Genomic DNA, 27,877 nt, shown 5'->3' with positions numbered 1-27,877 from the left:
CATGAAACACATTTGCACAAATAAGGGGGTTTATGTAAAAAAAAGACATCATGCTTCTCTATATAATTGGAAACATGGAGTTTAAAACGTTTGTTTTGATAAGACTCTTAAGATTTCCAAAGAGATTGCTAAAGAAAATGTTTTAAAATTAAGCATATTTAACTGTCAATCATTATTACCTTGCCATAGTCGATGACCACAGGTCCAAACTCTTTCCGTGTCTCTGCGTTGTCAAAGGTTCCACGTGCTTTGCGGATCTGGACCAGCAAGGCCTGCCACTTGGTGAGGTCTTCACCCAGACGGTTGTAGATGTTCTCAGCTTGCATGTCCCACAAGCACTGGTACTGCAGCCACACCTGGACGGAGGTGGCAAAGAAAAGAGATGGATCATCTCAAACTAATGTACATGACAGTGTATATTATGCAGACCTTCCTGGCATACAAGGAAACAGTTATTTGGAGTTTCATTTATTTCAAGCCGTTCCTCCAACAAAGTAACCAACTATCAGAAGTAAACCGTAAGTATGATAACACACGTTAAAGGTTGCTTACCTTGACATACTGCTCCACCTCATTGACAATGTCTTCCACTGCATTGTAGGCCTCCTCCAATGCTGCAGGGCCATCTGGCATCCTGGTCAGGGCATTTCTGTAGAACTTCTCCTCCTCTGACAGCTCATAGTGGACTCCCACCTAGTGGGGAAGCACAAGTGCAATAAGATTAAAATGTCCTTCCATATAGAATATTTGAACTAAAGTAAAACATATTCTATGTTTGGTAGATACTTTGTTCAAAGTGGCTTGTCCCTCTGAAGTTTACATACCACATACAAATAGGCACGCATTCTTATCAAAGCCCTACTATTCAAACCATTCAAATGTCTCTACCTGGTATCTCTGGCTCTGAATCCTGGGAAGAGAAAGGATGACCATCTTCCAGGCAAACATCTCCTGGTAGAGCTTGTAGCGACAGTCTTCAATTGGTGGGTTCAGGTAGATCACCTGGTTAGTAATCCTCAGCTCGTGGACAACATTCTGGGAAAAGAAAATAACAGAATCGTTTGTTATAATAGTGAACCGTGTCCAGGAATCCAAGGTTTCCCCAAATAAATAAAAAATACACAATCATTGATCCATCAAAACAAAACATGGCATAAGTCAACGGAGAGTCACTACAGTCACAACGGCTACCTTGATTTTGGGCTCCCCTCCAGGTTTGTGGCTCAATTGTGGAGCCTCTGTGTCCATATCTACATCAGCTTTGTCCTCTATCTGGCCACCGAGCACCTGGGTCCAGGCCTTAAGGCCAGCCTGCAGACGAACTCCCAGGATACGTTCAATCTATGGAGAAAAAAAAGAAAAGATTTTAAAAAATTGAAAGATTCAGACCAACCACATGTAAAAAGGAAACAAGGAATGAAAAAGTGTAAAAGTTTAAAGTATTTCCATTCTGATTCAAAATAGTCCCAATCGAACTGAACAAGAAGAACAAATAATCCTTGTATTGTTTTTTGGTGCCAACCTCAATGTCGAGCTTGTTGACCCAGATGGGCAGGTTGGAATAGGAGTGGAGATTGAGGTCATCCACAGCCTTCTGGACTCTGTTGAGGATGTCCGAGAAGGTCTTGTTCTCGAACATGCAAGTCTCTAAAGAGCGGACCTCAAGATCAATTTTCTCCTCAATCAGTAAAAGGTCGTCCACCTGAAAACAAACCGCAGAAAAAACAACATTAGAATCAATATTTGGGACAACTGAGTAGAGTCTGTACTGATGTATGTAACCATTTTAGACTAACACTGACCTTTTCCTGGAAGTTGAAGACCGTCTCAGCCAGCCTCTGAACATAGGGATCCAGCTTGTAGGATTCCCAGACCAGAGTGATGCCTTCAGTAACAAGAGCCTGAACCTCTTTCTTGAGCCCAGCCACCAGCAGGCAGATGGAGAACCTCTCCTCCACCTTCTCACAAGTGCGCTCATAGGTGCGCACACTCTCGATCAAAGAGATGGCAAATGGGTACAGCTGGTTAGCTTGGTGGGCTTTGTTGACGATGGCCAAAGGAACACGAAAGCTCAACCACTTGAGGTTGCGGACCTCTTTGGACAAGGTGATGATCTCAGGGAGGAAGTTGACTTTAAGCTTGAGCATGTTTCCTGTACGTCCACGGGCACGGGCACTCTCAATTGTGAAGATGCGGCCAGACACACCAAGGTTACGCTGCTGCACCTGATTTACAAAACAAAGTAGTGACACAATAAAAAAAAAGGAGAAGAGTGGACAAAACAAGGAAAACAGCACTGTCGGAGGCAAAGACTTGAACATTTAGTCAAACATTTGAGAAAGATGCTAAACTATATTATGTCTATGATTAGCGTCATACCTTGCGAGCCCAGTCATCAAATATCTCTTGAGTATTGAGCTTAGCCCTGAAGCTATCTCCATCCTGCTTCAGCTTCAGCCCTTCCACATGGTTCTCCCATCCTTTTCCCAGAACATCCTCAACTCTCTTCATATATGCAGTCAGCTGACGATCGATCTGCTTGGCCCAGATGATGGAGCCAGACACAGGCGGCAGGTCTCGAACATGGCTCATCTTACAGGCCTGGCTCTGAGGGTACTGCACTTTGAACTTGTCATGCAGTGACTCAATGTCATCTTTGACACGCTGGATGAGCTGTGTCTGGTACTCCCGGATGGCACCACGGATGTGGGGACGCACAAAGAGAGCATTGAAGCGGGAGAAGATGCGGAACATCTCGTTGGCGTTCTTGGCGGTTCCCAGCTGATCACGCAGGCGGGCAGTGATTCGGGTCTCAACGCGGTCGATGCGTTCATCATAACGCTTCATGGCTGCTTCCCAGGCTTCCATGCCTTCCTTAGACACATCCAGACCATCGACCTCTTTGACATTCTCATAAGCCAGGTTGACCTCTTCGATGGCATTGGCATCAGCAGCATCAAAGAGAACTCCAGCTACCTTTAAATCTTGAGGCTCAACTGTCTCTCCAGGGGCATGTTGTGGCACGGCAGAAACCTGGGGACAACAACAAATCTCAATCAAATGTGGACAAAACCCAATGTTATTCTTATGTTGTCAGGATCTACAGGAAAACAGCATTCAAATGGACATGAAATAAGTAAATGAGGGCAAGACATGCTGGTCAGTTCAAGTGTGGCCATTACAGATGCTGATGGTGTTTTACCTGAGGCCTCAGCACACGGACGATGACAGCCCTCAACTGCTCATGCTGCCTTCTAAAACGTCTCATGTGATCCAGACGTGATTGGAGCTTCCTGTGAGCTGGGCTCAGACGCCACACCATCTTCAGGTTCTCCTCTCTCTTTCTCTTCACAATGTCTCTCAGAAGAACCTGCAATTTCTCATACTCATCCTCCCAGGTCTGGAACACCTCGAAGCATGCCACCATTACCTGCACCCAGAAGTTAAAAGGACATTTAGAAAGAAGTTGAATGTTTTGAGTAGCTAAAGTAAGACTGTACTTCTGTGGTGGGGGAATAGATATTACAACAGGTTTTAGTTTATGCTAGAGACCCAGCCACACCAACCTTTTCAAATTCCTCGTAGGCGACATGCATGAGCTTTCTGGTGCCCAACACCTTGAGGAGCTGGGAGCTCAAGTCCCTAGAGATGGCCTCCACGAGACGCAGTGCTCTCTGGATGGGGTACTTGGTGTTCCTTATCTTTTTCAAGTGAGTGAAAATGGCCATTAGAGCCTGGCGGATCTTATCAAGCTCTGAAGCAGAGAGCAGGTCGTTGAGAGGGAAGTCCTTCATCAGAGGATTGTAGTCATTGACGGTTTCCACAGCCTGTTTAAGACCTATAAGAAGCAGAGAAAGGATGAACAATTAAAATCATCCTGTATTCAATTACTGCCAGTGATGAAAAATTGTCTGGACTGGTTGTCACTCACCAGTGTCAGTATCAAAGCTGACAGTAGCATGGAAACGTTTGCCGTGTTTGAGGATGTCCAGAGTAAGCAGAACCTCGGGGCTCTCTCTCTTCTCCTGGATCCTGTTGAGAGCTCTCTCCAGATTCAGCCAGAAACTGATCTCTTGCAAGGCTGTGCCTGAAGCTGGGTCACGATCAAGCTTTGTCACCTGATAAAAGGGTGGGTGGAAGAGAAAAATAAACCCAGTTGTTAGTTTAAGAGAAAATATTTATACATGTATATTTATGATGGGAAATTTGAGTTGGAAAGCCTCTTACCTTTTGGATCTCCCTGATCCAACGGTTGACTCCAGATTGCAGCTGGTTAAGGAAGGTTGGGTCCTCCACTTTGTCGCCAAAGTCAGTGACCTTTGGCTTCTCCGCGCGCTCATAGAACTGCTTGGCGATGTTTGAGATGGTGGGGTGGATGAGCAGGCTGATCTCGGGAATCTCAATGTTCTGCTGCAAGTGGAGAAGGCCCATCTCCAGCTCTGCAATCTTTTTCTCCACTGACGGAGCCATCTTATCCCCATCTCTAGAGAGGTAAGACGAAGATGATAGTGAACACTCATTTTCCATCAATTTTCCATTATTCCTCATTGTACATGATTCAGTTTACTAAATTATAGTTGTTGTTTTTTTAATGAAAATATGAGACATATTTTAGACACATTTTGAAGATTACCTGTCTGCCTTGCCAGACTCACGGATGTAGGACTTGAAGAAAGGAGCAACAGCATTGCTGATGAAAGAGTGGAGTGTCTCATAGGGAGAATCCTCACTCAAAGTCAGAACTCGAACTTGAGTCGAAATGGGCTTGTCCGCATCAATGACGATCGCCCTCTTGATGAACGCCAAGCTGCAGGGGGGGAAAAAAGTGGAAGCTGAGTGCTATGCAGTAAATAAATTAAAATCACATACAATTACATGGCTGAAAAAGCAGACCTCTGTACAGTCTAAGGCTGCACAATATATCATTGTTATTGTCATTGGATAGTCAACTTGAATAAACATTGTGAAAAACTACAAAATCGCACAGTTGAAAGAGTATCTGTAGTAAACTGCCCTTTTTTATTTATTTGTGTATATCATGTCCAGTTCAATAAAAGAATGTAGGGAAATGTCCTTACATAATTTATTGAAAAACTAATTGTAATAGTAATAGTTATATTATATCCTGTCATGTTCAACAACGTTATCACAAATTGCATATCTTTCTCATACCGTACGTCGCCTAATTCAATGCATTAGATGCATCACTTACCTGTTGGACTTTATCCCATAGTGTATGTCAGTGCTGATATTATAAGTGATGCATTCCTTCTCCTCTTCCCCTTCATCTCCAACATCCTCTGTGTGAAGAAAAGATCAAATCTAAGTCTCATCTGAACAAGCAAAAATCACAAAATATTCTGATAATCTAAGTCATTTTCCACACTGTAATCAAGTTGTTAAGATAAATGATCAATATATCATTGACTACGCAGGAAGGATTGACAAAATAACGTTGCTTCTAATGGTAAAAAAATATTATTTGGATGCCAGACAGTAGTATAGTTTATGAGTATAATAAACCATGTTACACTAGGATGACATCCATCCATCTATGTTCCCACCCTTCTTTACGAGTGAGGTCATTGCTTGTACGAAACGAAACTGCACCCTCTGCATTGCAGCATCAGTATTCTTAGTGCAAGAAAATGGAAACCAAAACCTACAGACTCAGAGTCAGTGACTGGGTATGTGCAGTACCAAGAGATCAAGGTTTAGCACTCATAAAACATTAGGGAGGGCTAATAATGGGCTCAGGATTAATTCCCCTGGAGAAAACTGAAGATCTCGTGTTCATCGACACAAGCTGGTTCACATGATGAAACCCCAAGAAGGTGCACACAACATGACTTGCAGTTCTTACAAAGGATTCATTATCTTTGAATTTTAGATGGTGCTTGTTCTTTATAGTCAGGGCCTGTGTTATTAACAGCACTGTGTCACAGACACTTGACAACTGTAATTTGAATGTGGTTTGTACAACTTGCATTTCACATTAACACAAAAGGTAACGTACATTCATTCCACACTACACATAACAAAAACATATCCAACTGAGACTTAAGTTAACCAGTATCACGCCTTAAAATTATAACGTGAGCCAACATTGAGCACTTTAATTTGAGCGTGTTGTCATTGGCTCGGTTATCTCTTCCACACCCATTGTGGCGAAGCTCAGCTGCATTACAATCTAACAATGTGATAGATGAAGATAGCACGCTGGCTTATCATTCAATCAACCTTTATTTCAGACTCAGGGTCCAGAGAAGAAAGAACATTAAATAGTATATATATAAATAAAAGCACAATTTAAATACATAGAGCTGCCAATGCCTTATAAAGAGACAGCTGCATCAATGTCTCCACAGCTGGGACTGGTAGCGTGTAGTAAACTAAACTAAACTGTATGTTTGATAAAACCGAGATGATTTTAGCCGGCAAATACATGTTTTAAGTTTGGAAATTATTAACATTGTTATCAAGCCGGATGTCAAATGATACCATCTCTCATACACCATTGAGTTTAAAGCCATTTCGCAGGAGACTACTTCTCCATCGAAAGTACCAGATGCGTTAATGTAACGTTAACGTGTCACAGGACAACGGGCGTTAGTTCAGTTATTAAAATCAGCTCGCTGACCGCTAAATGTAGCGTCAACGTTACCTTTGAGTGTGGTCCTCTCGACCAGGATGGTGTGAACTTGGGGATCGGACAGAAATTTTTTCATCTGCTCCACGGCGCTCTTCTCCTCCAGGGCGGTTTCCAGGGTGGCCGGGGCCTCGCCGCCATCTTCCAGGAGCAGCGGTACCAATTTTCTCATATGCTTCTGCAGCACCGAAGTATCAGCGACCGTCTGAACGGCCGACACCTCCATGGTGCCGGAGTTTTCCTCTGTCCCCCCACCGTCGGACATTGTTTGAAGCGGGCAACGACGCCCGGTGGCGGTGTAAGAGTGAACAAAGAAAATAGGCTCGCGTTGTGTTGTTAGCAGCGGTGTCAGACGCTAACTGCTGCTGTCAAACCGCCACACCCGTAGCCGTCGGGTTTATTTGCGCAATGCATTGTGGTACTTGTGGTTCAAGGGTTTGTGATTTCACTGGAATATACATGACTAAAACTACAATACCCACAATACAGTTGAATTAATCAATTATTTTATTTTTATTTTTTGTCGTGTATGACACTTCTTGAGACAGATAGGGGGAGAAAGGGAGTGACCTCCGATGATGCGGCTGTAAATCCGAGCTACAAGACAGCTTTTACGCAACAGTTGGTATGAGCAAAGTTATAAACCTTTAAAAATGGGATTACTAATTCAGTAATAATATATAGTTGGATTTTGAATAAGATCATTTGACTATCATTAATTATGAATTAATTAATTAATTCATACTTTTTTCAGACTCCTGCTATCACGGTCCGTGTACGTTTGTATCGTTTGTTTTATAGTTTAGTTGAACATAAAGCAAGATAGGTAACCGGAAATACGAGTCTGTCAAAATAAAAGCCAAGGCAATAGAAGGATTGTATGCAGGTAACATAGTTTAATCAAAATCATTTTTGTGTTCAGAGTTGTTGCTGTTAGCACTCATATTTGTGCGGTTTCTTGAGTGAACTTAGAGCAGAGCCTGGATGACGAGACGCAGAGTAAACGTGGTTCCCCTTTCTACCAGTAGATGGCAGTATATGTGTATTTAAACCATATAGATTTAGTTATATTTACCTGTCTTTGATCATGATCCAGGGCCCTATTTCTCGTACCTGGCTTACTGAGTTAGCGGGCTAATTGTCAGGATAAGATGACGTAGGTCAGGCTTTCTCGGTATCTCGAAGCAAGCTTAGATAAATCACCATAGCAACAAATCCAAAAATTTAAACCTGCTCCCGGGCAGGCTTACTGAAATTCACTGGATAAGCTGGCCACTCCCACGGACAAAAAAGGCAGCTCCCTTCCTCATTGATGAAGGAGCGATATTAGTTATATTAGTTTTATAGGGAGAGAGTTCTTTCAGATCGCCAGGATCCATCCTTTACATTATCATGACTTCCTGTACGCGGCGCTATAGATTTTGCCGGCAAGAAATAATTTATTTACGAAAGCTTCTCGAGCCGCGGACATTGATCACCACAGGCGCAGCCAATCGCCCGTCTCACAGACAGAGACTATCAGCCGCTGCATGCCGCTGTTCTTAAGTTTATTTAGCTCTTAAGAAACTTATGGATTGCTGACACCACGATGTTCTAACAGTACAATGGCAAATAAACTCAGAGGAACCTCTTTTTATTTCTCTAACGAGAAGCAGGAGATGATCATCAAGGCATATGAGGAAGTCAATACCGTAGTCATTCACAGCAAACGCGTTGCGAATATTCCAACGTTTTTGCAACATTGTTGCCGTGAACGCAACTTTAACATCGCCCCCGCTGCGAGACATAAGCATCGCAAATATATCAGACAAGTTAAATGCGTCAGTGTTGAGAAAATGTATCGGCTAATTTGAAGTGCTTCATCACCCAAATCAATCAGATTATATTTACGAATAAATATATACTTATGAGGATATATGTACTGTATGCACGTATGAATCATGTACTATATATGTGTATATGAGTTTGAATATGTGTATGGGCGGATCAGTATGTATGTATTATTCATAATCAGAAATTCAATCAATTGAAGCAGTGAAAATAAATTGTGTGTGATTCTCTGTATTCTCATCACGATCACCTTAATCATGTTCTACAATAATGATATGTATGGTGTACTAATAGCACTGTCATATAATTATGAGTGCTTTCAACACATCCATAAGTTTCTTAAGAGCTAAATAAACTTAAGAACAGCGGCATGCAGCGGCTGATAGTCTGTGTCTGAGACGGGCGATCAGCTGCGCCTGTGGTGATCAATGTACGCGGCTCGAGAAGCTCCTTCATCAATGAGGAAGTGTATGGTGAATGAATTTCAGTAAGCCTGCCCGGGAGCAGGTTTAAATTTTTGGATGTGTTGCTATGGTGATTTATCTAAGCTTGCTTCGAGAAACCGAGAAAGCCTGACCTACGTCATATTATCCTGACAATTAGCCCGCTAACTCAGTAAGCCAGGTACGAGAAATAGGGCCTAGGACATTTGCTTGACTTTGTTTAGCCAGGTAAGAGAAATAGGGCCCTGGTCACCTGCCTTGCTTTGCGTCTCTCTTTAAAAGAGAAAAAAACAGAAGGATTTGGAAAACCCAAAATAGGCTCGTTATTTCAGTTTGGTTCTCTCGTATTATCGTTACAAAAAAAAACTGTTGTGCTTTTCAGTTTTTGGCTTCAAACCGAAAACGAAAAAAACATGGTATTTCTGTATTTTTATTTAAACCATAAAACAAACTATCAGAAGGTATACACGGACCAATCACGAATGGATGCACTAGTCTACACATTTATGTTAAAAATGTCTTCTCCATATTTTTAAATTAGCCTAAACATCCATCATGTATATTTTTCAATTCAATTCAGTTTATTTTATATAGCCCAACATCACAAATACAAGTTTGCCTCGGAGGGCTTTACAATCTGTACACATGACATCCCTATCCCGGGACCTCACATCGGATCAGGAAAAACTCCCCCAATAAAGATAGTAAAAACCCTTTCACAGGGAAAAAAGGGGAAGAAACCTGAGGGAGAGCAACAGAGGAGGAACCCTCTCCCCGGAGGGACAGAAGCAATAGATGTCATGTGGCCAGAATGAATAATGTAACGGAGTTACAGCACATTCAATGAATGTGACAGAAATTATTCATATAATGAGTAGTATGCATGGTCCATGATCCAGATAGCCACGATCCATTAAGCAGAAGGAGGTAGAGAGGAGGGGCATCCCAGGAGCAGTGGGAGGAGAAAGCAGGGCCATGGCATGGTACTCTATAAAAGAGTACATGTAGCTCGGACTCGAGTCCGCTGAGAAGACAGACCTACAAAAGGCCAAAAAGCTTGCAGAATATAATTAATAATAATATATATCAGATCTGAAAAAATGAAACTAGAGACATAATAAAGAAGTGGATGAGGGATAACAACTTGCTAGTGATAGTGTAAAGCCTAGACTGTTAAAACATGAACATAGCATTGCGATGTTGCCTGTATAAACTAAATGTTATAATAAAGACAGAGAGGAATAGTTTTGATGTTTTTATTAAATAAATATCACATGAAGTAAAATGTCTAAAACCACAGTACGAGTAAAACATGAGCTTGCTGTCCACCAGATCCCTGAGTTAATATAATAACATTTTACAGCATTATTTCCAAGCTAATAAACTACACATCTCAAACTACACAGCTCACAGAATCAAGAATAAATTATTGTCCAGTATCGTATGGCTTATCAAGTAGTCTATGGCTTAAACGTGATTACTGACCTAAATTGAGGAGGTAGCTCATTTTGTGAAAAGCACACATTTAAGAGACCCCTCTTACAGCAGTTCCATTAGCAATCAAAGCTGACTTTGCTATGTTTTTGCATCCAGGAGAACCTAATTTCTGAGATGTTGTACTCCTATTGTAAATCAGCTTATTTTGCAGACATTGGGGAAACGTGTCAAAACTTGTTTTGCAAAACTAACACCATGCTTCTTCTGGTCCTGAGGATACATCTTCATGTCCACAATAACATTCGTTAATATGGAGTCAAGCTCTATATTCCTCTTTGTGTGAGCACCTTACTATGCTCTCATCATGCCATTGTGCAAAAAAGAAAAAGAACATAATGTGTTAATAATGTACATAATCCACCAGCAAACACAAGTTCATGTCTCAGTCTTCTTCAGGAAACTTGAATTTAGCATAGACAATGAGCATGACTATGGACATGATGATGCACATTGAACCAACCACAAGGTAGGCAATGCCCAGGAACTCATTCTGGCCACCCATCCAGGACACATTGCTGAACACCACCTTCTTTCTCCCATTAAAGCTCAGAACAGGATAGTCTGGAGGACAAAATGTTAAGGATATACAGCAAAAATGGAAACACATAAAACAGTGATCTTGTGCCAGTATTTTCACTAAAGCATTCAATATACATTAAGATACTGTATTAACCAGCGAGCGGTTTTGCATTTTTTCCATATTTACGACTCATAGTAAATTCAATTTGAAAGGATTTATTTCAGAGCATTGGCCTCCATTTATGTATTCAATATATCAGATAGCAACTTTATTGAACTGCATAATCCATTTGAGTGGCATTATTTTTAATGACTTATTGCAGTCTAGATTTTTCAAAGCAATCAGTTTTTAAACTGCATTATCACTCAATGATAATTTAACTCTAAAATGTAAACTGTAGTGCACTGTGATGGATTAAACAATTGAACCAAAAGGTCAATATTCTATACATAGATTTCCAATGTGTACAGAAAGCAATGGCTGCCTGAAACAGTAGGAAAATGCATCCAAACAACACAAACGTATGTACTGTAGTGAGAATGTACGTGTAGTTAAAGGATTTAAACTTGGAAACACAGTAATAAAGAATCTAAACAAAACATGTCTTTGCCGTCCTTCTGAAGCCTATGCAAAATACCTCCAAGATCATTTGTCTTGCAGATTTACGTAAATTGGAAAATTTGCTAGTTTTTTTTCTGAACTCCTGAGTCATTGTGTTCACTCTGTTCAGGTGTTGTGTTCACTCTGCTCAGGTAAAACCAAAACCACACCCAACCGGTTAAACAAGTTAGACTAATCTGCTGTTGCTGTAACATGACTCAAAACATGCAGCCGATACAATGGCTGATCCCTTTATGTAGATATGAAGCTTCGTAAATCATCTCTTGTGGATGGACTCCATTAATATATATATATTATTGTGGTAATCCCTCTGATAATAAGGTTCATTATCCAGATGTATATGCCATTTCTGAACAAGTAAAAAGTGTGCACTTCCACATTACTCCTGTAGCTTATCACCCCTTGCTGTATAATTTTGCTCTAAATTGAATAGCTTCACCAAATTGACATCTTTCTTGCCAGCAGGCATTTCTTAAATTAACACTTCAGGTGATTGCTCACTCAGATGGTTTATGTATAGACATATAAATGAGAATGATTCAAGTTTTTGTGAATATTTTCGATGGTACTTTGGCTATTGTCTTGTGTTATAACTATACAGTGATCATTTGTGTGAGGCACCTTCGTTAAAATCAAACCAGAATCTGCAACGTATATAAAAAGGATACTGTAGTGAATTTCAAGGGAGTAGTTTCCAGCTGGCAGACCCTGTGTATAATCACCCCGAGCGATTCGTCGATAAAGCTTTCTGAAATCTGACAGGGCCGCCCTCCTCATCCACACCAGGAAATCTTGATTGATGAAGCCGTTATTATTCGGGTCTGAGGGGTCCAACTCGTAAGCAGGTTTGGGCCAAAATGGAGGCTTCACCGTATCTGGAAGTAAACATTTGAATCAGCTATTATGATTCAAACATAAAATTCACATTATTCAAAATATGACCCCCTCCCCCCTAAAGGACCCAATATTTCCTGCACTAAACTAAGTTGCTCCTTTCATCCAAAATACAACTCCCACTCTGTAAAATCCTATTGACAACACAACTAGTTTTGAGACTGGGAACCCCTCATTACAAGACAATTAATCTGCATCATATGCACAACAGCCCTACTTAAACAGGACAGACCAGTTACAGGGAAGTAAGTTTCTACCTTTGAATGCGTCCTTTAGAGGCTTGACACCGGGGTTTCTGTATTTTACGTTGTAATCCGTCCACCAAGCAATCCCTTTGCCATCGAAGGGCACCAGCTTCTTTGTCCCATTGATGAGCTGATGCAGCACGAAGGTATCTATTAAAAAAGGGCAAGATTTAATACTTACATAACACTACAAATAATCTTAATTCCAGATGAATTTGAAATGTCCTTACATACCATTAAACATGCTGTTTGCTATTGATCCACATGGTACAATTGGTTTGTCATTGTCAGTGTCATAGGGTGAACAGGTGTCACTGGGATTCTTCAAGAGAGACAGAACAGTGTTTTTAATGCTCAAATAAAGTCTGACATCGTTGTTTGTATTACAGATGGGCAAGGGAATGAAGTACCACTAATGCAGCTTTAGGTTCTGTACATTGTTACCAAAATGTATACAGATCAAAATATAAACTGCACCCACATGTTTGACCAAGGTGACAAAATGTAGCATATTTGTACTCAACAGCATATCTTTTCAATAGTTTTAATCCAATTGAGATAATCTGAATTTAGTTTTTCCAATGAAAGTTAAAACCAGGGCGTTTTTTTCTTATGTTTCCTATGTTGGTAACTCACGATAAAGTTATCCAAGTCTCCAGACAGCTGCGTATCATCTTTGGACACACCGTACCTTCTGTAGTTCTGGAAGTAGTTGGACAAACCATAATAAAAGAACACGGGTCCCTGTGGAGGTAAACAGAACCACAGCCAAGGGTCAGCAGCAGGAGGAAATTTCAACGTCATTACTATTTGTATGCGTGCGAACGTGTCTGTGGAAAGCTCCAATGTAACCTTTATTAGAGTGTCAATGTCGAAGTCCAGCTGGCATACACAATTCTTTGTATCTGGGTCGGTGCACTTGAAGCATCCTGAGGTTGTTTCACGCCCCGTGTAGTCCATCTGTGTAGGAAAGAACAAGAAAGGTTATCATTAATTATTCACGGCTACAACACTCGTCTTAAGGACACCACACCTCTTTAAACTCAGTCCGATATCGCGTACAAGTGACAAGTCTGCGAGCAGATAGCAGTGTACAGTTTGGGATTGTACGCCATTTATTTCATCTCAACACTGAAAGCAGATATTTTTTTTAAATATTGATTTAAGATTAGTTCACTTCAATCCAGTTTACACATGTTTTACTGTGTCTCTTCCTCTCTCTTTAAAAAAATAAAATAAAAATACAGTCATACCTCCAACACCTGGATGCTCTGTGAAGTGACAAAGAGAGCAACGCCAATGCCAATGAATGCCAGGCCGATGAGGACGAATCCTGGGATGACAATGCCAGCTGAAAGCATGGGCTGCCATGCCGGAAGCCTCTGCTGGGTGAAGGCAGTGTTGTCAGGCCGATCGGCTAACAGTTGCTCCTCTTGCTTCACCATTGTTTTGTTCTGTTGGATAGATTGTTAATCAGCTCACAAGTTTGTACGTGACAATAATAGCATACTTTATCTCAAAGTGTATAATAGCCATCTCAAACATATAAACACTCCCTGAATAACTAGATGAATGAACCCTCCCCTCCTATTCCGACCGAAAGACTTCCCGATTTCTGCCACTTGAAGAGTCTATTCTCAATTCAAGTTAAAAGTAGGACATTGCAGACTGCCGGAACAAGTAATATGCCTTTTTTAATGAATCCAGCTCTCATATCACACACAAAAACCTCGAATCGCAACTACCAAAACACCCAGACTAGCCGAGAGCCAAACAGACTGACTCTCCGTAGACTTTAAAACTCACTGGTAAAGTGAAATAGGTAAAGTGATGCACAAAAATATATATTCAAGATTTGGATTTTAGTTACTTACGCACAGTCGGCTCAAAATGGAGAATAAAGGAGTCAACAATACGTCGGTATGCTTCCCCGAGTACTAGGCGCGGCAAAGACGCTCACCTTTACCTGTCCACCCCCACCTTGCCTGCCCATCCTGTTCTTCTGCCAGACTGACGTCACCTTGGTGTGCAGCCGCAAAGTGGAACTGTTTGTCGTTTCTCCACAAACAGAAGATGAAGAAGAGCAAGAAAACAAACAACTCAATTTGTTTTCACTTTTATAGGTTACCTGAAAAACAATTGCGATGTTTTTTGGAAACAGACTGTGCATTAATCAGCGTAAACTTAAAAATAAAAACAGATCCAGTGTAGTAGTTTTTTTGTATTAAATCCCAGCCCACTTTGATTGACAGTTATTTCGACCAATTATTCCGCTCCGTGGTGTTGGGTAACGCTTTCAATCTACCAATCACCAACGAGTTCATTGAAAGGAGACCTGCTACTGTGCCGTCTTTGTGTTGACATCTTAGGAGGACTGAGAGGTAATATTCACATTTCCACAGTGTAATGCTGTAAACACTGGTTGCTGGAGCAGTGGAGTGTGCCTAACACTCGGCCAGTATATCAATTCCCACCCATTTGAAAGCGAGGCCGGCGCTTTCTGTTTCTCGAGGTCGCACCTGCTGCTGTTGGTGCCAACCAGTTCTCATTGTTAGCGCCGCTAACGAACTAGCATAGCATCGTCTCGTAATATACATTGGAAAGGAAAAACATTCAGAAGCGCTTCAGTGTGTGTTTGCAGCACCACTTCCGTTGCACTTTTATGAAAGGAATATAACGTCGCATTTGTCTGCCTTGTTTGCGAGTAACGTTAGCTGCCAAGAACCGAGCTACCGTTAGCTACCGCAAGCTAACGTCGGTCCGCTGCTAGCTTTGCTCTGAACCGGCTGGCTAACGTTTCAGAAAGTCAACTTTTTCACGGTGGAGATCGGGATCAATAAAGGTGTGTGTGCGCGCCTAACGGCTGTTAAAATGATTACATGGGTTAAAGCGGGCTCAGGATTTCTGACTGACTATTAATCATAATCAACCATGGAGCTTCGGTGAAACATATTTTCTACGAGTGTCTCGTGATATAACTACAGTGGCAATTTTTCAAACAAATGTTTTGCAAATGTTCAATGGATGTAATGTGAAAGGCCAACATTTCTTTTGTCCAGTTTGAGCCTGTTCGTAACCATATTTCTGGTTCTGTCTTCATTTCTTAGTGTTTGAATGGATATTACCAGGTGCACGGAGAAATGGGTAAAACAAGAAAAGGTTATTGTCACCTTGGAGCTTTCATTTCATAAACCATGCCATTCATACACTATTAGCCAACCTTAGTTAAATCATTCAGTGATGCAGATGTGACAGATGTGTATGGTGGTTGTTAGCCTTTTGTTGCAGGTGCCTTCACTGCCCCCAGCAGAAAAGTGACCAGTTGACAGATGTTGTAAACTATTATTTCTACTAGGAGTTAATTTTTGTTAAAGCCACTATTAAATGTACCATTTGGCATGGATTTTGTAGGTTTTTATATTGTATCTGTTGTAGAGAAACACATTTGGGAATACCACAACGGTCACAAACGTTTATTTATTTTTGGTTGTTAGTTTTCAACACACACAACCCACACATAATTTTAATCTTTTCTTTTAGGAATAATTTATCTTTTTTTCATCGATCAGACTATTTTGAGCAGTCAAATTTCAACCATTTCCATTGGGCTGTTGTACGCTTCATTTTGATGTCTTTCATCACATTTCTGTCGCCTCTTTGTTCAGGAGAGGCCTCCAACATCCTCCATGATGCTGTCTAGTAAGAAGTCAGATGCTGGCTCCTCCTCCTCCTCCTCTACATCTTCTGCGGGAGCAGCAGGAGCCGATAGGCCCCCTGTTGCTGATGCCCAGACTGGTCCATCAGCCTCAGCTGCAGGCCCAATGGACGTAAAGAAAAAGGAAAGGTCATCCCCTAGTGGGGAACCTGGAGGAGCCCCATTGCCTCATCAAGCAGGCCCTGGTGGGGCAGACCAAGACGCAGCTGAAGTTCGCAGAACAAGTCGTCGCAAGCGAGCAAAAGTAAATATCTTAGGGTTGTGAATCCTCTCGCTCAGGGAGGAAAAGAAGCTGCCAAAACTGATATGATTGAAAATTAGTTTATCGGGTACTGGCATTTCACTGTATTTTAATGAACATTTGTTTTCTTTAAAGGATCAATAGAACTTTTGCAAATGCAATATTGCTCTCTAGCTAAAGTCGCATGTTCTCAATTGCATATGTGCACCAATGGAAATTAGCAACAGAGGTAATGTCTCATAATCTTCATAATCATAAACAGCGTGATGTTCTTGGTATTTGTTTCTTATTCCCAAAATGGTTTTGGCACTTCTACTGTAAGTGACGTGGGAGCACACCAATTAATACACCGTAATGCTGGTATTTATGTTGCTTTTATTGTGCCTAACGCTGCAGGTGGAATACCGCGAGATGGACGAGAGCCTGGCTAATCTGTCGGAGGACGAATATTACTCTGAGGAGGAGAGGAATGCTAAGGCAGAGAAAGAGAGGAAGCAAGTCATCCCTCCACCACCTCCACCACCAGAGGAAGAGAATGACAGTGAACCAGATGAGCCGTCTGGTCAGTCTGAAACTTGATGTATCAGAACAAAGTAGTGAAATGAAACTGATGCTTTGGTTGAGGAAAGAATCTTAAAAAGTCTTTTTTTTTAAAGGGAGAGTGCAGAGATTTTTCAAATTTGTCCAGTGTTCTATCTCATTTTGGAGCTCATTGCACATGAATTGATCCTAAATTACACTCAATGCTTTTAATAGAATAGTGATATGTGTGTTCATTTTTAGGTGTCGAAGGAGCTGCTTTCCAGAGCCGTCTTCCTCATGACCGTATGACATCCCAGGAGGCCGCCTGCTTCCCTGACATCATCAGTGGTCCCCAGCAGACTCAGAAGGTCTTCCTCTACATCCGCAACCGTACGGTAAGTGTCAGCGTAGACACATTACTTTGTATTCCAAAACTAAGGACTAAGGGATCATTGTTTTAAACATGTGTACTACTGTGTCTTAATTCATTTTAACCTCATACAGCTCCAACTTTGGCTGGACAACCCTAAAATCCAGCTAACATTTGAGGCCACAGCACAGCAGCTTGAAGCTCCATATAACAGTGAGACATTAAATTAAACATTATTTACATTGTAGTTTTCTAAATTTAATTTACTTTACTTTGCAGTGAAAACAATTCTAGTTGTGCAGAAGTTGAGGTTGTATGTGCTCTTTTTCTCTTTAGGTGATGCTGTGCTGGTTCACAGAGTACACAGCTACTTAGAAAGGCACGGCCTTGTTAACTTTGGCATTTACAAGAGGGTCAAGCCTTTACCAAGTAAGCTCACTTCATTCACTGCACTGGTCAAATAACACTGGTCAAATAACACTAGCCACTTTGGATTGAAGGCAAACATGTCTTTGATTTATATCCCCCCCAAAAAATCTGGTTTACAGAAGTGATCTGAGTTTTGGATTTACTAGCTACTCTGGCTTGTGGACAAGATCAGACACTAACCTGGTAGTGTAAGGATACCTAGTTAATGTGCTCCCTATTTGTTGTTGCAGCAAAGAAGACTGGAAAGGTTATAGTCATTGGTGGAGGTGTGTCTGGTTTAGCTGCAGCCAGGCAGCTGCAAAGCTTCGGGATGGATGTTACCGTATTGGAGGCCAGGGTAGGTCATCAACAGGTTCTCTCGGTTATTTCTGGTATGTTTGTTTTGTCACATTTTCTTAACTAGCTGTTGGTGTCAACATTTTATCATTATAAACCATTTTCTGTATTTATTTATTTTACAATTTATAGCATTTTGAGACCAGTGCCACTCTATGGGTTTAGATGATAACTAATCGAGTGACCTAAACTTACTTTGCTTTTTCCATGCAGGACCGTGTTGGAGGCAGAGTGGCCACATTTAGGAAGGGCAACTATGTAGCTGATCTGGGAGCCATGGTGGTGACAGGGCTGGGTAAGACACGGATACAGTTTTTTAAGTTGATACGGAAGTCAGTTAGAAGTTAGTGACGAGTCAAAACATCATATAAACCTTTAGTGTCTAATCATGGCACATTATCATCGACCTAGATTTGAGGCAGTTGCTTTTTGACAAAGTCAGATAGACGTTCTCATAGAGATTCTACAGTTACTACAAATTACCTGTAGAGGGTGTTATTGTCCAGGCTTATGCTGTGTCATTGTCAATTGTGTGTGCATGTTCAGGAGGGAATCCAATGGCAGTGATCAGCAAGCAGGTTAACATGGAGCTGGCCAAGATCAAACAGAAGTGTCCACTGTATGAAGCCAATGGCCAGGCTGTGAGTATAATGACATTACGTAATCAGTAAATTGAGTTGTCTCTTGTCCATTATCCCCCCCCCATAGCCAAGCTGGGTTTTCTCAAACAAACGAGTAGAATCCATCGATACCTTATGCGGTAAACAACTAAAAGTAGTTGTAAAGAGGCTTAATTCTTCGGTTTTATATATTTTTTTTAAATCCCAAATTTACTCAAAGCTGAGACATGACTTAACAATTTGATAGATGGAAAAAGGTTAATGGCAGCAGGGCCATGCATGTTATTGGGTCCAACCAGCTGATGCCTGAAAAATATCTGACATTTATATTCTGGCATTTTGAGCTATGTTCAAATGGCTAGCCTCTGGCTACGATAGCATTAGACATGTGTATCCAAATTAAATGTTTTAAACCAGGACCTTGTGTTGTTTACTTCCTTCAACAGAATATGTTTACTTATGCACAATAGTTCCCTTTTGGGGTACAAATGCTATGTGTCTTGGTTTATAGCTGTTCTCCAAGCCCCGTTGTTGTCCTGAGGCAGAGATCTGGTTTTCCATTAGCCGCAAAAAAAACACTGAGAGGAGGATTCATTTAACTGCTTGAATGCGTTTCATCAACAACAGCTCCAGTTCCTTTCAGAGCAAAGGAGACCAGAAAACAGATATAGCCTAATGTCATTAAATTGGAAATAAACAGTGTTTTCCCCTTTCATTTTTTGTGTTGTCCATCAAGTGGCAGCAACAGTAGTAGGATGTTTAGGTTCATGTTCGGGGCACTTCTATTGAAGTAGATACCAGCCGGCAGGGCTCTAGAAGCATCCACATCATGTGTAACTGGTTTCCTCCTGTGCAGGAAAGGCAAATTAAATGACCATGTTTTATTTTTGTGCAAACCTGTTTGAGGTTAAAGTTGTGTTTACTTCATATGTTCTTCTCTCTCTCTCTCTCTCTCTCACCCCCACCCCCCCCTCCTCCTCTCTTCTCTCTCGTCTTCTCAACCTCCATGGTAATCTTTTGGTGGACTACTCAAGGGTGAACGATGCACAAGTGTATGTATTTATTTATCTTTGTAATGCATTCCTTATCTTTGTTTCTTCTGCTTTTATTAGGGACTTAATTTATGACACAGTAAGAGAAAAATAGACTCCGTTACAAGTTGGATTATGAAGTGATGTATAAATACCATGAATTAAGTCAAAAAACTAAACATCACAAGTTTTCTAGTGAAATTGCTTATTGTACCAGTTGTAATATGTGCTGTGCCTTTAACTTCAGTTGTATCTGGCATGCTTTTTCTACTTTTTTATTTTACTATAAATTCCCTCACTGCAGTCATTATTGAGACTGATGTCCAATGTTGTCATTTTGTATCTAGGTGCCAAAAGAAAAAGATGAGATGGTGGAGCAAGAGTTCAACAGATTGCTGGAAGCTACCTCCTTCCTCAGCCACCAGCTTGACTTTAACTTCCTCAACAACAAACCTGTTTCTCTAGGACAGGCCTTGGAGGTGGTCATACAGTGAGTTTGGCGTACAATACACAAGCTCACATACAGGAGATATGACCGATGTGTCCTGCATATTTGTATCCAAAATAAAGATGTATACACAAACATTTTTTTAATATTCTGTGTGTGTGTACAGGCTGCAGGAGAAGCATGTGAAAGATGAGCAGATAGAACACTGGAAGAAGATTGTAAAGACTCAGGAAGACCTCAGGGATCTTCTCAATAAGGTGAGTGCAAGTCTTTGCAAGTGAGTAGTATCGATCTTTTTGTCTAACTTTCTGAAAGACGGACAAATAAGTGTATTTCCTGAAACAATTAACTATTTATTTAAGACGACTTGAAGGGAAATCTTGGAAAGTGGTGGAGAACTTTTTATTTTCCCTTTTTTATTGTTGAAAAAACATGATCAGAAATTGGACTGTACACATTAAATAACTGCTAAAAATACTATCAATTGGTTTGTCAGTTATGTATGTTTGTTTGTTTTTACTAAGAGAGCTAATATATGGAGTACCCTTTAGTTAAATTTGTGACAGATCTTGCAGTCAAACAGTGCCTTTAAGGGTTTAAACTGGATCACTACTGGTTTTATTTTAGGCTCTGATTACGGGAGGGGGTGGTTAATTTAACAACATAACCAACCCACAGAGTTTTCTTTCTTTTTCTCCTCCTCCTTTTTAGATGGTGACCACTAAGGAACGGGTTAAGGAGCTCCATCAGCAGTATAAGGAGGCCAGTGAAGTCAAACCACCGAGAGATATCACAGCTGAGTTCCTGGTGAAGAGCAAGAACCGCGACCTCACCACGCTCTGCAAAGTAAGCAAAAACACTTTGAGAAAAAGAAAGAGAAATGTGATCAGAAGAAGGTTACGATATAGTTCTTACATCATCATGTTGTCTAGAACAGATTCCCATATGATGTTTTCATTACTTCCAGGCTGAATACAGACTGCAGGACTAAACATGCTCTAGTCAAATCTGTTAAGTTTAAAAGCTAACTTTTCCCAACTGGTGTTGTGGGTATTGCCTGGTAGTCTGGCATGTTGCTGTAGTTTGAAGTATTGGATTTCCTTTGTTAATTATTAGGTGTACCTGCGGTTCAGGAAGTTGACCACCACAATTTGCAGGACAGAAACATTTATATTTGTTGGGAAGATCAAAATATTTGTAACTTGTCTTGAAATGTAGAAGTACGAGCATAGACGCTGGATATTTTAGGATTGGATGTCTTGAGAATTTTAATACCGTGCTCTCTAAGAAAACCAGACAGGCTGTGTTTAAGTGGTTTAATGCCTCGGTTGGATGTATTATTAGAGTGAGCGCTGCTGTTTTATTTTTGTCTCAAATAAATCACCGCCGCTACGTGTGTATTTTAGAAGGAGGTTTTAGTTGGTTTTAACACAGGTGGTGTTTGTCTGCTACCCATCCGCTGTCTAAAGTGTGTGTGCGTGTGCGTGTGCGTGCGTGTGATGCAGGACTACACCATTTAACAAGATTTTAAGGTGTCAGGACATTTTTGGTGGGGTATTCTCGGCCATTTGTAGTATTTTCCCAGGTCAGCATGCGAGCTTGGCGGTGTCATTAGGATGTCTAATGTTCTAGACTAGACGCTGTGTCCTGTTGTGGTATTACCAGAGGCTGCACTCTCTGCTGATGAAGGTTAAGTCAGCCCTTTCTGTCAAGACTGCCTGTCCTTTCTGCATGACCTGAAACCCTCTTGGTGTGTATCTTGTAAGTGCGCACACCGTTCTTCACCAGCTCTTTAAGTCTGACAGAAATTCAGTGTGAGAATTATGTTATAATTTTCAGTGTGTAATGGTGAACAATTGTAAACTTGAAATAAATCTTAATTGTCAGCATTAGGGGGAAATTGTCACGGCAATATAATGTCACAATAGTTTTGCTTCTCAATTACTTTTCTCATTAAGTTTTAGGTCATTAGTTTTAATTGGAAATGTAATTGTGATTAATATTCATAATAATCAAATAAAAGAATCGTCATTGTATCAGTATTTTCCTGCAGTGATACTAAATGAATGAAATTAAGACGTGTACGTCTCCTTGCTGTCTGCCTTGTCCCTGTGTAGGAGTATGATGACTTGGTGGAGATGCAGGTCAAGCTGGAGGAGAAGCTGCAGGAGCTGGAGGCCAACCCACCCAGGTAACCAATCCAGTTAACCAGTGGGTACTGATGAAGACGTCGTGGCCAGAATTAAATTGGGCGTGTCTTTGTTCCCAGATTGTTGTACTGATCTGGATTGGATCAGTACATTAGTTTGAGATGTCACTGCTCCAGAATTCTTCTTTTAAAGAAAAAAATGTTTTAATTGGGAGCTATCCAAGATAAGTACGTTAGACTGGCTATGTTGAAGCAATATTGGCTTATGAGCTGTAGTGAACATGGTCTATCATTAATGGTAATAACAGATAATTAATGTTGGAGCCCTGAGGCCATTGGCAACAGATGTTTACCTGTGTGTATTATGGCAGTTTGTCTATTTTTTTTAAGTTTCCAGTTAAGTATGTGTTCAAATATGTATTATGTTTTGAATTAAGCGTTTTCTGCTTTTGCATGAGTAAACATGTGCCTCTGATGTCTGAATAGCTGTCGGTCACATCAACATGTCTCTTTTCTTCCCTGCTTTCCCACAGTGATGTTTACCTGTCATCCAGGGATCGGCAGATCCTGGACTGGCACTTTGCCAACTTGGAGTTTGCCAATGCCACGCCCCTCTCCACCCTTTCTCTCAAGCATTGGGATCAGGTATAAACATGAAGCCATTTTGAAATGTTATAACGATGTAATCCTGACAATGGTCATGCATTTCAAAGACCCAAAGTCCTTTTACAAACCCATGTTCATAACAAGATATTTCTAGATTAACTATGAGATACCTCTGCCAGATACCTCTAATCCAGTTGTATTACTTTAGGGATTTAATTGTGCTACTGTGTGACAAGTTATTACTTTATCCACAGGATGATGACTTTGAGTTCACTGGCAGCCACCTGACAGTAAGGAATGGCTATTCATGTGTTCCTGTGGCCCTGGCCGAAGGCTTGGACATTAAACTAAACACAGCAGTGCGGCAGGTCCGGTATACAGCTTCTGGTACGTGCACAGGACCGTGTGTGTGTCTTCGACCGCTTTTGGCCACACGTTCCTCTATTGATTGACGGTCATGTGGATGTACAATGTGTGTTGAACGGTTCCTCATCTGCTGTTTTTTCAGGCTGTGAGGTGATAGCAGTCAACACCCGCTCCACGACCCAGACCTTCATATACAAGTGTGATGCTGTGCTGTGCACCTTGCCTCTCGGCGTGCTGAAGCAGCAGCCCCCTGCGGTGCAGTTTGTTCCCCCGCTGCCTGAGTGGAAGACATCTGCTATACAGAGGATGGGCTTTGGCAACCTCAACAAGGTATGTTGCTGAGTATTCATCAAACTGAGGTTGCTGCCTTCTTTCCTCAACCAAACTACAGAATCCTCACACTCACACGACAGGGAAATGTGTGCCAAGTGTGATCTACCACATTTTGTGCAAGCTCTTCTGTCATGAAATGAGTCACAATGTTCAAATCAGTTTGTGAGGTTTGAAATTATGTAATGTGCTTTTGGCATGATGAGAATGTTCCTTAGAGAGACATCCTGCTTCTCTTTCTGCTGCACTGTCCTTATGCTAGGAAATGACCTTGGGCTGAAAAAGAAGTATTCAGGATTCCATTGTGTTCATTGCCTTGTTGATATTGCATAACGTGGTTTACATTTTGGCTCAGATGGAGGATGGAGAGTGGGATCAAAAGGTTGGCATGGGCAATGTGTTAAGTATAGGACTGGAGAGGCACTCAAAGCTTCTTGGCATGCAAATGAAAGGTGCTTTTTGCCAGTGCGTTTGTAATCGGATCAGAGTTCTCATTCTGCATCACTCCTGGCCACCAGCTCTTGTCCTCTCTCTGTTGCCGAGTATCATCTGCAGCAGAGTAGTTTATCTCCTAATTATACTGCAGCACAGAGGAGAATACTGCATTATTATGCAATCTGATCTGCTACTAGCTCTTTCTCCAGCAGATGGTGCTCAACTATTCACACGTTGGCAGTAAATGTGCTGAACCTGCGATGTGCCTCACAGGCCATGGATCAAAATAAGCACATTGATTGATGTGTGACCTTTTTTCTTCCCCCCCGTCTTGAAGGTGGTGTTGTGTTTTGACCGCGTGTTCTGGGATCCCAGTGTCAACCTGTTTGGTCATGTCGGCTCCACCACAGCAAGTCGTGGCGAACTCTTCCTTTTCTGGAACCTCTACAAAGGTAACGAGATGCTTTTTAGTTTCATATAGTGATTTGGTTTTGAGATATTTTCCCTGTCCATATATTTATATATGTATGCATGCCCTTTGCTTCTCTTGATAAATTCATTAAAGGTCTCTGTAACAAATTGTGACTTTTCCATTTTCAGCCCCGATCCTGCTCGCTCTGATGGCCGGCGAGGCCGCTGGCATCATGGAGAACATCAGTGATGACGTGATTGTTGGGCGCTGTCTGGCCATTCTCAAAGGAATATTTGGAAGCAGCGCTGTCCCACAGGTACACAATTGGGAATCATCGACGACAAAAACCCTCACGCTGATATTTTCCCGAACCATCAATGTTCAGTTTGATATTTGCTCGTTTTTCTTCACTTTAAATTATTCTTGACCCCCCCCGCCCCCCCCCCACACACATACCATAATTTATTCCCCTCAAACACAATGTCCACACAATTCGACATGGCTGGTAGTTTTGTTCAAATATGACTTCATCATGTTTGTTGTTTACAGAAAAGTAGTGCTGGGTTTTACTTTAAGCTCCATCATTAGCGTTTTCTCTGGTTTTTCCAGTACTTTGAGTGGAATGTCAAATCCGTTCCTGAATTGACCCCCATAACCAGCACCACTCTACACAGCGAGCACATGTGAAAGGCACTGGAGTCGTATCCAAACCACATGTCATTATAAATCATTTGCTTATGGTTTCAAATGGGATAAAATCATATGCATGGAGGCCAGCGTTGGAACTGTTCACCATCCAACTGTTAACAGGTTCCTCAAACATCATCATGGAAACTCCTAAGAATTATGTGTTGTTGTTTGTCGTCATGGCAGCCAAAGGAAACCGTGGTCACTCGTTGGCGTGCGGACCCCTGGGCTCGGGGCTCCTACTCGTACGTTGCAGCAGGTTCTTCGGGTAACGACTATGACCTCATGGCACAACCCATCACACCTGGCCCCGCCATACCAGGAGCCTCACAGGTAAAGTCCACAACGCCTTAACTATGCCTTGGGTCAGGAAGGCGTTATCAGCGATGCCCGACATATGAGCGCAGTGCAGTGGCAACTAGCTAGCCAGCGGGGCACAACAGAGAGACTCTCATGCACTACAATGAGCGATCGTAAACAAAGCAAGGAGAAGCTGGGTTTAAAACACACACACACACACACAGTCTTGAGTCTGTTGGTGCGTGTGAGAAGACGAAGGAGAGAAGACATCACAGCCTGCCCACAATACTTAACCAGAGCAGTTTATTCTCCACACAGATGTTTTTAGCTGATTTAGTCATATTCATGTGTTGACTGATGCGTTCTGGCATTTTACTACCACACTTTTTTTTCCCCTCCTGTTTCACCAATCCCATATTTTCATTTAATTCCTTATTACATTGGAATAATCCAACATCAACATCAATGCGGTTTTTCTGTTTTCCTCTCAGCCGGTCCCTCGTCTCTTCTTCTCCGGGGAGCACACGATCAGGAATTACCCCGCTACAGTTCACGGCGCCCTGCTCAGCGGGCTCCGCGAAGCCGGGCGCATTGCTGATCAGTTCCTGGGCGCCATGTACACACTTCCCCGACAAGCCACTCCCACAGCTGCCAGCAACCCTCAACAGGCTCATCCCACCCCCAGTGTCTGAAATCGCCTCACCCAGTTCCTGCCAACTCAGGACTGTGGGACCAACTAAAGCAGTTAATGAGAAAATGCTAAAGCTTTCCCCATAAACTGTTGATATTTCTGAACGTGAAAGATCTGGGAAGTCCCTGACAACACTTTGCATCATTGCCTTTAGTCGAGTAACGACACAGAGAAGTAATTTTCTGACTTTAGGTATGATGTGAAATTAAGATTCTTTAAGTGGCATTACAGTTCCTACAGACTTATTTTGGGACATTAGTGACTGTTCACATTTCCAGCAACATAAGGCGACGGATGTAACCTACTACGAAGACTGGGGGAAGCTAATCCCAATTGTGTTACATAGCAATGTGATAACTCCTCTTTAGAAATGTGTGATTTTCCCAGTCTTGAAAACGGAAGCATGGCATTGTTTGGAGTGATAAAGTGTATTTGATTCCCTGTGCAGCATGTCTGCAAAACCCAACATCTATTTATGTGCCCTTGTTTAAATCCTAAAAGTACACAGAACCTAGAGCCAGATATCGTATAAGACCGACGACGAGCTCTGGGGCACAGTGTAAATCTCAAGGCCTCGTCTCGGTTGTCTTAAAACATTGCTATGTACTGTAGCTGTATGCCTCTTAAGTTTACTTTCTATTATTTTCAGTTGCAGAGAGTAGTGGAAATAGTTTGTATTCAAAGCTAAAAAGAAAGATTAAAAGAATTGTGAATGTTTTTGTTGCCATAGCAGTTTAAGTATTTTATTATGGTTGTCACCACATACTTTTTTTTATATTGACAATTGTTTTGTTATTAAAAGGAAAAAAAATGTCTTGAATTCAGCGTGTTCTTCTTGAAAGTGATATGTGCATGCAAATGATTTCTTTTTTTCAAAAACAGAACGTGCGTCCTCTTCGATCACCTGCAATCGTGTAGTTTCTGTACTTGTACATGCATGTGCAACAGTAACATGGCTGCTTCTGCTTTGACCCTCTTGTGACCCTCCTTCCTAGCAGGCCTGGCTGGTTCTCAGGGTCTGTGGCACCCTGTGTGAGGGAGAGATGAGGGTCCCTGGCAGCAGCTCCACATAGTGGGGGATCTGATGAATGAGGGGTAAAATGGTCAGCCATGAGTTTCTCTGTGGAGTTGTATTTCAGGGCTCTGTGCCCCTCTGTTTCCATGCACTGTGGAGCGTCGCAGGCCCGTTTCCCCCCCAGAGATGTGGTTATTATTATCGCGACCAAAGGAGATGTTTGGTGTAACGACAGTAATTTGAGCTGAGGTTTTGGACCGCGGCACTCTGGCATTTTCACCTCCCTGGTAAACCGTCGGCTCTGAGCAGTGTGTAACTGTTGAGGTTATTTTTCATGATGGCCTCAAGCCCACACCAACTGGTTTGTTGATAAAGGCAGAGACACAGAAAGTGTAATAGGGAGTTATTAAAGTCCTTTGAATGAGAGACCACAGCACGTCTGAGCACATCTCATGGGATTTATAGGTGTGGGGTG

At 41.7% G+C, this 27,877-nt stretch overlaps 3 protein-coding genes across 4 annotated transcripts in view; 1 reads left to right on the top strand and 2 right to left on the bottom strand.

Annotated features, from left to right (window-relative positions):
• dync1h1 (dynein, cytoplasmic 1, heavy chain 1) overlaps positions 1-6,914 on the bottom strand; it is a gene marked incomplete at its 5' end in the record, with an annotated part of 29,528 nt that extends 22,614 nt beyond the window's left edge. Inside the window, 14 exons of the mRNA XM_079231938.1 lie at positions 180-356; positions 553-693; positions 889-1,035; positions 1,192-1,341; positions 1,523-1,702; positions 1,803-2,225; positions 2,380-3,033; positions 3,203-3,430; positions 3,567-3,838; positions 3,932-4,118; positions 4,228-4,483; positions 4,634-4,807; positions 5,213-5,300; positions 6,665-6,914. Of these exons, the coding sequence (XP_079088064.1) occupies positions 180-356; positions 553-693; positions 889-1,035; positions 1,192-1,341; positions 1,523-1,702; positions 1,803-2,225; positions 2,380-3,033; positions 3,203-3,430; positions 3,567-3,838; positions 3,932-4,118; positions 4,228-4,483; positions 4,634-4,807; positions 5,213-5,300; positions 6,665-6,914 (3,327 nt within the window). The remainder of the gene's footprint in view (positions 1-179; positions 357-552; positions 694-888; positions 1,036-1,191; positions 1,342-1,522; positions 1,703-1,802; positions 2,226-2,379; positions 3,034-3,202; positions 3,431-3,566; positions 3,839-3,931; positions 4,119-4,227; positions 4,484-4,633; positions 4,808-5,212; positions 5,301-6,664) is intronic.
• Positions 6,915-10,164: 3,250 nt separating this feature from the next.
• tmem30b (transmembrane protein 30B) lies at positions 10,165-14,686 on the bottom strand. 2 transcript variants are annotated; one of them, XM_079230274.1, is made up of 8 exons: positions 14,578-14,686; positions 13,953-14,153; positions 13,552-13,659; positions 13,336-13,443; positions 12,934-13,021; positions 12,712-12,849; positions 12,229-12,435; positions 10,165-10,980 (listed from the first exon to the last, which is right to left on the bottom strand). In XM_079230274.1, the coding sequence occupies exons 2-8, from the start codon at positions 14,142-14,144 to the stop codon at positions 10,802-10,804; spliced, it is 1,020 nt and encodes a 339-aa protein (XP_079086400.1). In that variant the 5' UTR covers positions 14,145-14,153; positions 14,578-14,686; the 3' UTR covers positions 10,165-10,801. The 2 variants fall into 2 exon arrangements, with proteins under 2 accessions (XP_079086400.1, XP_079086399.1); XM_079230273.1 differs by having other exon boundaries at positions 14,574-14,621.
• Positions 14,687-15,813: 1,127 nt separating this feature from the next.
• Positions 15,814-27,207, top strand: kdm1a (lysine (K)-specific demethylase 1a; the record flags this gene model as incomplete). The annotated part of the gene is made up of 20 exons (XM_079232298.1): positions 15,814-15,858; positions 16,365-16,658; positions 17,052-17,217; positions 17,439-17,572; positions 17,682-17,760; positions 17,884-17,976; positions 18,207-18,313; positions 18,526-18,607; positions 18,859-18,953; positions 20,311-20,453; positions 20,578-20,668; positions 21,123-21,257; positions 22,529-22,602; positions 23,094-23,205; positions 23,421-23,553; positions 23,675-23,862; positions 24,635-24,749; positions 24,898-25,025; positions 25,583-25,729; positions 26,188-27,207. 20 exons carry the CDS (start codon positions 15,814-15,816, stop codon positions 26,386-26,388), a joined length of 2,562 nt encoding a protein of 853 aa, XP_079088424.1. The 3' UTR covers positions 26,389-27,207.
• Positions 27,208-27,877: the final 670 nt, after the last annotated feature.

Source organism: Taurulus bubalis (genome assembly GCF_910589615.1).
Source record: "Taurulus bubalis genome assembly, chromosome: 1".
Taxonomy (NCBI): Eukaryota; Metazoa; Chordata; class Actinopteri; order Perciformes; family Cottidae; genus Taurulus; species Taurulus bubalis.
Note: the sequence above shows the minus strand (reverse complement) of the source record. Positions and strands in the feature narration are given on the sequence as shown.